At 35.4% G+C, this 13184-nt stretch overlaps 5 protein-coding genes across 5 annotated transcripts; 4 read left to right on the top strand and 1 right to left on the bottom strand. All coding sequences in view use genetic code 12, as the record gives it.

Moving 5' to 3' along the window:
• Window positions 1-627: 627 nt before the first annotated feature.
• KGF56_003221 (uncharacterized protein) lies at window positions 628-2862 on the top strand (the record flags this gene model as incomplete). Its single annotated transcript, XM_049324532.1, has 1 exon — window positions 628-2862. One exon carries the CDS (start codon window positions 628-630, stop codon window positions 2860-2862), a length of 2235 nt encoding a protein of 744 aa, XP_049179699.1.
• A 3537-nt stretch (window positions 2863-6399) lies between these two features.
• KGF56_003222 (acetate uptake transporter family protein) lies at window positions 6400-7200 on the bottom strand (the record flags this gene model as incomplete). The annotated part of the gene is made up of 1 exon (XM_049324533.1): window positions 6400-7200. One exon carries the CDS (start codon window positions 7198-7200, stop codon window positions 6400-6402), a length of 801 nt encoding a protein of 266 aa, XP_049179700.1.
• A 1112-nt stretch (window positions 7201-8312) lies between these two features.
• On the top strand, window positions 8313-8651 carry KGF56_003223 (uncharacterized protein; the record flags this gene model as incomplete). The annotated part of the gene is made up of 1 exon (XM_049324534.1): window positions 8313-8651. One exon carries the CDS (start codon window positions 8313-8315, stop codon window positions 8649-8651), a length of 339 nt encoding a protein of 112 aa, XP_049179701.1.
• A 738-nt stretch (window positions 8652-9389) lies between these two features.
• Window positions 9390-10271, top strand: AYR1 (acylglycerone-phosphate reductase; the record flags this gene model as incomplete). Its single annotated transcript, XM_049324536.1, has 1 exon — window positions 9390-10271. One exon carries the CDS (start codon window positions 9390-9392, stop codon window positions 10269-10271), a length of 882 nt encoding a protein of 293 aa, XP_049179702.1.
• Window positions 10272-11783: 1512 nt separating this feature from the next.
• On the top strand, window positions 11784-13076 carry KGF56_003225 (uncharacterized protein; the record flags this gene model as incomplete). The annotated part of the gene is made up of 1 exon (XM_049324537.1): window positions 11784-13076. One exon carries the CDS (start codon window positions 11784-11786, stop codon window positions 13074-13076), a length of 1293 nt encoding a protein of 430 aa, XP_049179703.1.
• Window positions 13077-13184: the final 108 nt, after the last annotated feature.

The raw sequence follows: 13184 nt of genomic DNA on the forward strand, positions 1-13184 counted from the left end.
GTATCATTTAACTCCATTAATAGTATATATATATATATATATATATAAAATAGGTTTTCACATCAAGAGCATTTAAAAGTTGCAAAATTTACTAAACATACAGCTCTGAGGTATCTAGCATAAGCAAACAGCATTATTGCAAGTCTGGAGAACTCACTTTCACTTTGCACAGGCTTTGTCTGTCTTTGTATAAGTTGCCAAGGTCATACTCTGTTGAATATTGTAGTTTTTTGAGACTCATGTATGTATGGATGGATGCACGGGTCTATTTCTCCACATATTTGCTCTCCTGATATTCTTTTGTTTTTAAGGGGCAGGCTGAAAAAGAGGAGAGAAAAGTCTAAAAGATATCACACACACACGCAAAAGATAGAGGAAATAGATAAAAAGAAAAAGAAGGCAATTTAATCAACTCACTCTTTTTTTACTTCACCACCATCACCAAGCAATCATCAACTATTGATATTACATTGATATAGCAGTAGTACAAAGTGTTTTCATATATCAACCATATCTATTTCTCTACTCAAGAGCTGCTTATTATTATTATTTTTTTTTTTAAAAAGACTCCCATTTATTGAATTCTTACGGGACTTTGGTTTCACCTTTGGTTTCTTAACTCCAGCAATGAGTAACAAAAGTCAACTTATTGCCATCAAGGTCACTATTGAAAAGGTCCAGAATGGTCATCACTCTAGTGCTAAAGAGAAAACCATTTACGCAAAGAAGGATTCATTTTTGAAAATCAGGTCAAAGGAATCTTTAACCACTTTTTTGAATACCGAATTGCATGACATTTTACCACAACTGCTTCAATTTATTAAATATACTAGAAAGTCAAAGAAGTATAGGGACTATATACCTTTGAAAAATGAAGAGGATTTCAAGTCGCTTGCAAGAAGTTTGAAGGTTAAAAATCACGTGAAATTGAAAGTTGAAGATTACTCTCTGGCCGCAACAATGGAAACAAGCTTCCCTGAGTTTGGCTTGAAGAAAAAAATTGCCGATGATATCTCGAAATTTGGAGACGCGTTAATTGAGATAGCATTTGAGCATTTCAAGGAACTTTTTGGAAAATCTTTTGATCCTCCTACTACTAATTCTAATACAGCTGTATTTGGTGCTGCAACAGGAATTTCCTCAGATGAATCATTGGATGAAAAGAGTTTTTCTGCCCGCTCTAACACAGCCGCGGCAGAAAACACTGATGCGCGAAGGGATTTGGATTTGGATTCGGATATGGATTTAAATTTGGCAGTACACCCCAACATCTGTTGTGACCATTGTTCTCCTTTGGAATTCAATCCAATCAAGGGAACTAGATATTGTTGTTTAGTTTGTGAAAATTACGATTTGTGTTCCAAATGTGAAGCGGAACAGCAATCTAAGAGGTTGCGGTATGGAAAACACTCATATGACCACCCAATGTGCAGGGTCCCAGTACCAACTCCATTTTTCAAGTCTCCTTCACTTTTTGCAAGGTGCGCACTGGGTAATGAAAATGCATGTAGGTTTGCCTACTCCAAAACAAATGACATAATCTATGACGTTCCCTTGAATCAATGTAATACAAAGAATAGAGACAAATTGTCGGAATGGTTAAACCTGAAAGGTATTGAAGGATTTATTGCAGAGGTAGACCAACATATAGACAAAAGCCAACGTTATGATGAGATTTTGATGGCATTGGCTGGTCGTAAAGATATAGGTGACATTGAAAAGAAGCACAAACTAATCATGGATTTAGTTAAGGAGTGGTTGTCGTCGAATGAAACTAAATGCAACACTGAGGATTCAAACTTGCAGGTCAATGGCTCTAATCCCGAAGAAAGTAAGGTGATTGCAAAATTTTCTAGAATAGATATTTTAGCTGGAAAGATGATATTGAAGTTGGTCAATAGGTCAGACAAAACCATTGTAGGAGGAGATTTGAAATTTGAATTGTGTGACTCGACACATGATGAGCTTACATTTGTTAAAAATGCAAGTGATCTCAAACCAGGCCAAATAAAATTTTACAAGTTAGGTAAAGTCCCCGTTGATTTTGGCGATAAAGATGCCACATTTAGAATCCATAACCCTGAATTGATTTTGGAAGGTGTTTTTGAGTGCGATACTGACATCATGCTCTCAGTTCGCAATAACACTGGAAACATCAAGAAAGAGAAGGAAAAAGAGAAACAATGCGCCACATTATCAATTTCTGAGACAAATGATCATACACCACCATTAATAACTGCGGCCATTAGCATGACTGTGAAGTCGAAGCTCTTAATTCACCTTGATGTATTTAATCAATCCAATGTCACAATTGATTCGGAGGATTTACAAATCCAAGTACTTGATAACAACGGTAGAATAATGCTGAAGGCTGTTATTCAAGACTCCAAGGGCATTGCCAGCGGCAAGACTGCTAAATACAACCTTACTTTGCAGAATCATATTTTGAAGTATCCTATTCAATTGATCTTTGAAACCAAGAAACAGATTGCAAATTGTGTATTCACTGAAGAAACATCAGACGCAATCTTAACCTTCCATGATAAGACAACAACAGACGCAGATTTATCAGTAACATCACAAACATTTGCACAAGCCCCAACCAGCGAAACTGACAATATCTCATACAATGAAAACACAGTTTCCTCGGCTTCACTCTCTGGAAGTGCTTCTTTCCACTCAATAGTTTTGCCATCTTTGCCCCGCGAAAGCAAAGAGGTGAAGAAAATCGACACCCAGCAAGAAGAACTTGACAAATTACATCAACCTCAAGAAGACGACTACGACATGTTGGATACAGATGACGAGTCGCCAGATTCCGATTATGAAATTCTTTCTATCCATACTTCGCGTTCAGTTTGAAACTACCTTCCTATGCCTTTCTAGTTTAACTACTTTGTAGCGAAACTCAAATATACATCTCTACATCAACAAGATGCCTCTATAATAGTTGAAAATAATAAAACATACAAATCTCCAAATAAAGACAACGAAACAAATGTAACTCATGTTTGAATACTTGTATCACATATCATTGCATAGAGTAATTCTCTTCAGTCGCAAACAAACTAAACTCTTATTCTCTTCACTGAATTATTCGCAAAGACCCTTATTCCAAATAAACTCTTTATTTTAAACGACCAAGGGCAGTTCCACTTGAATTGAAAAGAGAGGGCCTAATCAATCAAATAGATACCTTTTCGAGACATCAATAAATGACTGCAGAAAAAAAACCCAAGGCAAAAGATATAGTAGCATCCTATTTGTTTACATATACGAATCCTCTGGCTCAAATAACGTCTATATCACGGTAACAAACATCAATGAGGGAGAGTACCAAGCGAAAAAAGGTACATCAAGAAACGTATCGAACAAAAGATGAATCAGTACGACTCATCAAACAAAAGCATTGCTAGAAATAAAAGATTCTTTGAACAAAAAAACACACACCTTATTAACAAAAATTTCGCAAAAAGTACAGCAACAAGGAAAACACCCCAAAAGATTCGGTGTAACAGAATATACTTGATTCCATTCGAACAAAAAATATTTTGATAGCTATGTATTACAAAGTTTCTACAACCTAAATACCTTAATATAAAATTGTTCTCTACATTCACACCTTCGAGCAGGCACCCTGCATTTTTTTGCTTTAGGAAAACGAAGTTGTATAAGCTTCTCTAACAAAACCAACAATGATTAACGACTACAAAAAGCAGAAATTTGAGAAACATCAAGTATGACCATATGATTCTAAGTTTTTATGTTACTTAATACATTCAGAAGGCTGTAGAGAAAGACAACTGCCCCTAAAAAATTTATTTTGTAATATAGCATTGTGCCGAGCAAGGTTTGAATAACTACACACATATCAAAATTGTGTGAGGTTTGAATATTTCTTGATAGTCATTCTTCTTTTTCTTCATTCCTTTGAACAGCTAGGTAAACGTTCTGACAGCTCTTAAACCTACTTAAACCAACACTTTCTCAAACATCCTCAAATGAAAATCGTAATTCGGTAAAAGCCCTGGTGAATGTTTTTTTTCCATTCATGTGATGGAGCTTAAAGAACCATTCATCATCCACCAGAAGATTCTAATTTATGTACCAATAATAAGAATCACGAAGGACTACGGTTCAATTAAAAATAGTGTATGTGTGCAAGTTTGTGTTTCGATGTTCATGCAACATATAAGACGCTAAGTGATACGACTTCTTATTCACGGATAAATTCAGAGTGAATTGTAAAGCATTTTACTGTGGAATCTATGAGTAAACACCTCACTAAAAATTAACGATCGCCTAAAATCACCTTACCTCAACTCACCAAAATAAACATTTAATTTTAGTAACATCAATTGTTTGGTGATATTCATTGCAAGCCACTTTAATTCTGTTCTCTATCTATAAGCAGTAGATTTCTTGTCAATAAGTAACATTTAGCAAGTGAGATTGCCCGTTAGCTCAGGTAAGAAAAAAATTGGCATTCTTCATATCCATAAGTGTTATTCCGTGTTTTTTTTTTGCAAAATTGGCAACGTTTCAGTTGTTGAAGAGGTTTGAAAAAGAATCGGTTTGTTGTTCTTTTTTGTTGGTTTTTGAACCAGTGTATAAAGCTGGTTTTTATCTGGAGTGTTAAAGAAGATTTTTATATGGTCGATTTTGGGAAGGTTTGAAAGGCAGTGGGTTTGCTAGTTATCACAATTTAGTACTACCAGTATTGTTTGTGAGTGGATATTGAAAGATATTGAATATATGGGGTGTTCAAAATTAAGGCTGTATTGATGTTCAATTGCATGCATCTGTGTGCACATATTTTTGTTAAGGTAATCATTATTGTATCATACAGTGTAGAAGAGATGTAGGTAATTTTGTGGAGCGTGTTTGAAAGTATACGTCCTGAAGGATGTACTGTTTAGGAATAATTCGCCAATTAGTTTGTTGTTTTCTGTTTTGGTTCCTGTGAGCTGTAAGAGTTGAGAGAATAAAGTTATAGAGTGAATGAAGTTGATTAGTATGGAGTATGAATTATTTTTCTAAATAAGGTTCTACGATGAGTTGTCAAAGTGTATAGTTTGTATACAACCTGTGATTTATGTTTCAACCTTGAGAAGGCAATGGTGTGTTCCAGTTGCCTAACTTATCTGGCCAGTAGCTGACAGGTTATTGTGGTTTATATCAAGAGATGTCGGGAGGAGCTTGAAAATAGTATACGGGCAGCCCTTATTTTTAGTGTTGCCTTTGACTGTTTTGCAGCCATATATAGTGGCCTTTTCATTTTGTATGTTGTACTCTTGTCTAGTATATATATGATTGCCATTTTATGTCCACCGCCCTGACATTGAGAACACTTTTCCACGGAAGATCTTATGGACCTTTGACTAACTTTTTTTTCAGGCAGGAGTAGCTAGTTACTCAACTTGACTGTTCTTCTTCAATCCTCTAGTGTATAATCGAAAGTGTTTTTCCTTATTTCAAATTGCATTCAATTTGGCTGTTGCATGATCAGTGCGTTTTAAACAAGGGCATATAGTAACGACATATGACAACGTTTGAATTCATACTTTATCAATTGGTGGAGTTGGTGTGCTTCAATTGTACTTTCCAGCCTTGTGTTGATAGCTCAATTGCATAAGAAGATTGCAATTCCAGAAGGCTAATCAATGACTAGTTGATTATTCAAACAAATAGTAGGTGTGAGCCTACATGCCGCGGGCCTGTATTGCTGCTCCCAGTATTCTTACTTCACCTCTTGGATCTAAGTTTCCCCTGTTTTTGAATTTGGTCAGTGTTACTGCTTACTTCTACTCTACCTAGGAATGGCCAATTTTCTTGTGTGTGTTGTGTGGGGGTGGGGGTGGGGGGTGTTCAGAGGACAAGCAACTAAGTAATAAAATAATCAAGTAGTAAAATGCTTTGGTTGTTGTGTTTGAGGTCCCCAGCAGGAGTCTCTTATATCTTCAACATCACATACATTTTTTTTCAAGGCAGATAGAAAAACTGTCTATTCAGGAAGATTTGGCCCCTTTTCTGTTATCAAAAGATCACATCCAGATTAAGCTTTTTCATTTAATTAAAAAACATTTATGTCAGAAAGGGGAGCGGGACTACTCACGTGCATGGAAAAACCAGTCATATATATATATAGATGAATTTTGAGAAAAAAAGCTACTACTACACGCAGGGCATCTTCGGATTTTTGTACCTGCCAATATGTTTCTTCTCTATTTCTTTCTTTCTTCTCTACTAATCTCCTCTTTGGATCTTGTATATGTTATTATTGTATTTATTATTGTATTTATTGTATTTATTATTGTATTTATTGTATTTATTATTACATGTAGCAGAACCTGTAAGCACATTGATCAGAGTGGCATATATAAATAGTTTTTATTTTCACTAATGTCTCTTCTCTCTAAACATGACATTACCTGGCAAAGGAATGGAAACTGGAGTGACATACGAATTGAGTGGAGTAGCAGTACCTGCAAATGCGTTCCACCAGGCTATGAATGATGTGATGACACCAAAAACACCCCCAGCACGAGTTACGCCAACATGTCCACTTAATTCACCACCAGCAAGCAAGATAAACGTTATAAACAAAAAGCCGAAAAGACTGCAAAAGGCTACAGTTGACTTCAACGTAGCCAAAAACAATACCAATGTAAATATCGCCCATCCGAGTAAAAAGAATCCAACGGCATCTGCTAATTGATCGCTTTCTTCATAAGCTTTCAAGATCCCAAAACTATCAATGAAAATTGCAGCATAACTAAGCCAAAATGCACCATACGAGGTTAATGCAGTAAAACCAAAGGTATTACCACTAACAAACTCAAAGCAACCAGCAAGAAATTGCGCTGCTCCTCCATAGAAACATGCCAATGAAACCACAAGGTTTGGAATTTTGATACCCATAGCTTGGGCATTAACCAACGACAAAACAAATGTTGTTAATGCAAATCCTGATAAACCAACTGGAGCTGGGTTGATATTGATTTTAGGGTACGGAGTGGCTCCTGGATTCAAGTAACCACCAAAAGCGGCCATCAAATCATGTCTGTAGTATTTATGATTATTGATTATAACAAACTCCCCACCTTCACCTGCAATTTGGACTTTATTAACATTAGCATCGGCTGGCGCCATTGTTGAACCTTCGGATTTTTGATCATGAGATGAAGAAGTCGAAACCATTTTGTCGGAGTTTTTTTTTTTTTTTTCCAAAAAAAAGCAGATATTCTTGCTGTATGGACTTTTCTTTAAATGTAAAAACAGTTGGTCTCTTGACCAGAATTATAGGTTTTATATATATGTTTTTTAGCCAGGGTATTTTTTGGGGGAGGAGCTCCACATTTCAGGTATAATATTTTTGTCACCTCTTCTAATGATGGGAACCTTGAGATGCAGTACTGACGGTTTGTGGGGCTTCTTCTCTTATTTCATCTATTTTAGATCCACCATTAATTAAACTCATAACCATACAATATGCGCCTTTTCGCAACTTTTTTTTGTTCTTGATATTTTAATTGTGTTTTTCTTTTTATTTTAGTAAAAATTTCGGACTTTTTTTCTTTACAATTGTTAACAGTTATTTACTCAGTGCATGCAGCTGATGCTCAATGCTCGATTATGTGTTCAGATCAACATTCAAAGTAAAAGCCATGCGGACTGTTGTCCCACGAATCCAAGACTCAGGTTCAGTTAATGGAAGTTGTCCCTTATAACACTGCAAAAAGTTATCGAATGGCATTTTCCTTTTTTTTTTTTTTTTTTTTCCCAACTTTATTTTATTCATTCTCTATTTTTATTTTTATTCTCATTAGACAAAAATGATCAGCTTTAAAGTCAAGTGGGGCTCGCCAGGTGTATCCTTCAATAGTGTCATCCCGGATATTCTTGGCGAAAAGGAACCTTAGTATATACTCTATTAGCTTATTATTTATTTTATTTCAATATTTCTTTTGGGTTCCCCCATAAGGGTAATTGAAAAACGAAAAAAAAAAAAAAAAATCAGCCCATTTCATTGGCTAGTCTCTAAAATTTTTTTAGGTAGTGAATTCCTTTATTCAAAACATTGCAAAAGTGGAGTCAGAAAATGAAGCCAAGTTGGTGTTATGAAATAACATCTAACGTGCGGAAGTGCCAAATTATCATTTTTGTGTGTTTCAAAAATTTATATCTTTCTTAGGCATTCCCAGAGACTTACTTGGTTGAGCTTATTTTGAGTTATTCGAATTATTGGAGAGTTTTACTACTACTACTACTACTACTAACTATTATTCACCCACATTTTATTATATAATAATATGAGTCTAATTCGTCAATTTTCCAGACACCTATATGCAAGTTCTTGTGTTAGAGGCCCAGCCGCTTTCTCCTTGACTTTTTTCACAAAAGACAATTGCAAGCTATGTTCAGATGCAAAGATGGTGTTAGAGAAAAGTTTAAAGTCACCAACTTTAAAGAATGCCAACTTTATCATCAAAAATGTTGACATCCAGGCTCTTGAAAATAGAGAATGGTTTGATAAGTATTGCTATGATGTACCTGTACTTCATATTGAAAAGCCTGGTGCAAAGTTGAAGAAATTCATGCACTACCTACACGAGGATGATATAATTAGGGAGTTGAGGTCAGAGCAATAAGTTGCCGATATTGGATAGCAAAAGCAAAACGCTTTGGCCATCTTCTATTCCTAGTGTGGCTAATGCTTACTGGACACATATTGTGGTGTTTCTTGAGCGTAAAGAAGAAGGTATTGTTACTTACTAGAAAGGCCAGGGGAGAGAGAAAAAACAGAAGCCCTAACTCTTATAATTGAGTCTGGACTTACTCAGATTGTTTTATTTTGGGGAGAGGAAAGTTGTTTATAACATAATATCCAGAGAGGGCTTTTTTTTTTATAACAAAAGACCCGACCCAGATTTTTTGGGAAGTGAATGATGTTGAATGTTCTGTAATATAATAGCACAGCTGTTTATTTTGGTTTCGAGCTGGTATATCGAGAAAAATTTTGCATTTCTCTATAGAGCTAGAGTTCTCCGAGTGAAATTTTCCTTCTAAGTAATAATCTTTATTCCTCTTATAGAGATACGAAATCAAAGTGTTCTTATCACTAGTTTCGTCGTCTTTTGATTTTTTATTTTTTTATTATTTTTTTTTTTCTCACTCTTTTCAGAAATATGACAGGCAACAGGCTGACCTTACATTTGTGTAATAATAGCTTCAACTTTTATTTTATGGGGAGGGAGAAGGTTAAAGAGATTGAACAAAAAAAAAAAAAAAAAAAAAAAAAAAAAAAAAAAAAAAAAAAAGAGAGGCGAATCAAAAATCATAAGCTATAGCCAAAACTATTTTGAAATAAATATTCAGTGATTAGACAAATGTCATCTGATCGCCAAAGAGTGGCCTTAGTAACCGGTGCTTCATCCGGTATTGGTTTTGCAACTTCAATCGAATTTGCTAAAAGGGGCTATGTTGTATTTGCTGGAGCCAGGAGATTGGAGCCAATGCAAAAATTAAAGGACGAATATGGTGTCAACATCTTTGAATTGGATGTGAGTGATTTGCAAAGTGTCAAGGATGCCAAATCGTACATTAAGTCGGAAACGGGTCGGGAGTATTTGGATGTTTTGTACAACAATGCCGGGCAATCCTGTACTTTTCCTGCCACTGATGTTACTGACGAACAAATCAAGCAATGCTTTGAGGTAAATGTGTTTGGGCCTATGAGAATGGTTAGAGAATTCATTCCCTTTTTAATAAATGCAAAGGGAGTTATTGGATTTACTGGTTCTGTTAGTGGTATTGTACCATTTCCATTCTCGTGCACTTATTCTGCTTCGAAAGCGGCAATTCATCAATACGCTGCCCTGTTGCGATTGGAATTAAAGCCTTTTGATGTCAAAGTGATAAATATAGTCACTGGTGGTGTTAAGACCAACATCGAAGACAAGAGGTCCTTACCTGAAACATCTCTTTATAAAGTACCTGGAATTGAAGTCGCCTTCAAGGAGCGTCAACGAATGGCTGCGCAAAACAATCCAATGCCCGCTGCCACGTATGCTAAAAAGGTTGTTCATGATTTCGAAGTTGCAAGATTAGGCGGCCCTTTAAACATTTACAGAGGTACAATGGCTACATTCTTATCTTTTGTCTTGACTTTCGTTCCGAGATTCATAGTTGAATGGGGGTTGGTTCGTAAATTCAAGTTGGAGTCTGTTTTCAACAATGTCAGGAAGAAATACTCGAAACTACAGGGATGAAAGTTGATGAATGATATTGATATACATTTTTGTTTGTTTTGTTGTTTTTTTAGTATAGAATCTTATTTTTATGATGCTGCTATGAAAAGAAAGAGGATAAAAAATGGTATTCTTGTATTCTATGCAATTATTAAATTCTAAGAAAACAACATATGCAATGGTTTTGCTAACAGATTTTGCTCTAACAAATTTCGCATATCTAGTTAAGGGAATGAGAAAAAAAAAACTGCGCTCTGTTTGATCTTTCTCCAAAATCTTTCTGTAGTTAGGCAGGGTTTGATTGCATGTCCAATTTGGAAATAAGAGAATGGACACTGTCGACATCTAGGACAACCACAGCGGTAGTCTAGTAATAATTCTGGTGTATGTTAGCGAGATGCAAATGGCATTCAGTTGAGAAAAAATTGGTAACAAAAGAGTGTAAGCATGTGATAACAGAAAACAGGTAACTATATCAAATGGAATGGAATAGTGTGAGTAGTTTGTTCTGAATGAATATTGGTGGTTTACTTTTAACAACACTAATTATGTAAAGAAATTCACATAAACTGCTTTTATTAGGTGTCTCTGAGTATGATTTTTTTGTTAAATTTTTGTCAACAGTTCTATTTGTAATTTTGCAGCAATTTCAATCAAAGTTTTTATTTAACCTGTTAAAGAAATGAATTTTGTCACATAAAAAAAAAGAGTTTATGCAAACACAGTTACTTGATACCTTATAAGGCCGTAAAGCTTTCTCAAAAATCAATGTTTAGACATTATCTAACCTTTTCTTTCTTTCTTTGCTTTCAAATACATTGGTGTATACTTCAAAGGGATCAACTGAGTTTTTTGCAACCTTTCACATTTGCAGCCATAATGGAAAAAAAAAAAGTAAAAAAAAAAAAATAAAATATTAAGGGGTATCATTTTCACACCCCAGTGAAATATACCAAACATTTGAAATGTTGGGCTAAGAGAAGTACTGGTAATTTACTTAGATAGATAAATGGACCTCCAACCTTAAATAACAGATCCTTTATTATTAAACGATATTATGAAACTCTTCTCTCGTCAATACTCATATGGAACCAGATACGTGCGAGCGCACGCTTCAAAAACTAAAAGATTTTATTTGGCACAAGGCAAAGTCTGTAATGTAAAAAAGGAAAATCATTGCGTTGATGATGTTTTTTTTTTCTTTTTTTGCATTATTTACAAAGTGCAGACTGGATGTCAGAGTACATAAGGACGGCACATATTTAGTCAAATCATTGTTAAGTTTGCCTGCCATATCTTTCTTACTTCCCTCAGGAGCCGGCGGCCATTGGAGGAAAGGAAAAAAAAATAGACATGAAACCTCTGTGCCGCGAACTTGTACAAAACTAGTGTTCTTTTTTTTTTTTTTCTTTTTTCTTTTGTTCTCATTCCGTTGTTTGGTTCAACCAATTAGTTTTTCTCACTTGGAAAAGTTCCAATACATTTTTCAAAAAAGCCCGAGAACCACCAATCAATAAAAAACTATTGCTCGAAATGATACGATCCAAGCACCAGTTATTTCAAGGTTCAATCAAGATACCGAAAAGGAACCTCATAACAATAAACCATGCATCTGTTACTTCAACTTCAATTCCTTCACAGTTGCCAGATACGCATGCTCATATAAATTTGAATAAAACCATTACCGAGCCTATAAATATACAGCAAGCGCAACTTTTGACTCCTTATCAAACTTTGGAGTTTGCAAAATTTGAAAGTTTGGGAGTGCCACCGACAATATTATCCATACACTCACCGCCTTCTGTTCCGGTTTATTTAAGACGAGGATCACTACTATCGATATACGGAATAAAAACGGTACAAAAGTCATCGTCATTGTCATCGTCATCGTCAACTTTCTCAGACTTTTCAAGTACACCAACAATCCGTAATACAGTAGAATTTCCGTTGTGGCGGGACAGATTTATCTTCAATGGAGGTCAAATTCAAAGCTATCAAAAATTGATATCAACTGTACCATTTTCTATGTTAGTTGGAAACAAAAACAGCTCTAAATACATGAATGAAAAAAGTTTTGTAAGTTTGGTACTTGATGGATCAACAGACTGGGCTATTTTAAACAAAGATGCAATACAAGCATACACGGGTAATGCTTTGTCTGTCACGATGCACAGATTTCCAAAATACATCTCGACACGCATAGCGCGATTTTTAGAAATCGACAGGATTGAAACAGGTCTAAGGTCTTTTTTACATAGAGGATACTTTCTATTAAGTGGAAGAGGAAATGTTGGCGTGGTTGGAAATGGTGGAGTTTATCAATTGGCAGTGGGTGAAGGTGAAGAGATATTAATCAAGAAGAGTGCTATATTGGGGATCACAGTGAATGGTCCTTTTGACTTGGAAAACTGCATATTGAAGCAAGAACTGCCATTTGCATCAAGTACTCAACCCCCAAGTCTGACACCAAACACGAGCGAAAAAATGAAGAAGAAGAGGGAGGAGGAGAATGAAGAGGCAGAGGAGGCAGAGAAGAGGATTAAAATTAAAGCTACAACAGAGAAACCTGTTTTAGTTCAACCATCAGCGTGGGATCAAATAGTTGTGCAAGCGAAAAGGTTTTCATGGAGGATGAATATTATTTGGAACAAGGAGAAAGCATTTTTTACCACAGTTACAAATAAGATCAACAATTTCCTTTTGGGAAACACTGAGTTTGTTAGAGTACTCGGTCCTCGAAATATATTAATTCAATCAAATACAAATGAAATTCGCAAACCTTACTTTGTAAGATCTTCAAATGAAATGAAACGATTAGAAAATTAGCAAGTAAAAGTAATTTTACATTGAGCCAAGAAAAGATACTTAAAATTTGGAAAAAAAACTCAAAGCTCCACACCCCCCCCAATAAGAGGATTAAAATAAAGGGTCGTT

This window comes from Candida oxycetoniae, assembly GCF_023343755.2.
Source record: "Candida oxycetoniae strain CBS 10844 chromosome Unknown scaffold29, whole genome shotgun sequence".
NCBI lineage: Eukaryota > Fungi > Ascomycota > Pichiomycetes > Serinales > Debaryomycetaceae > Lodderomyces > Lodderomyces oxycetoniae.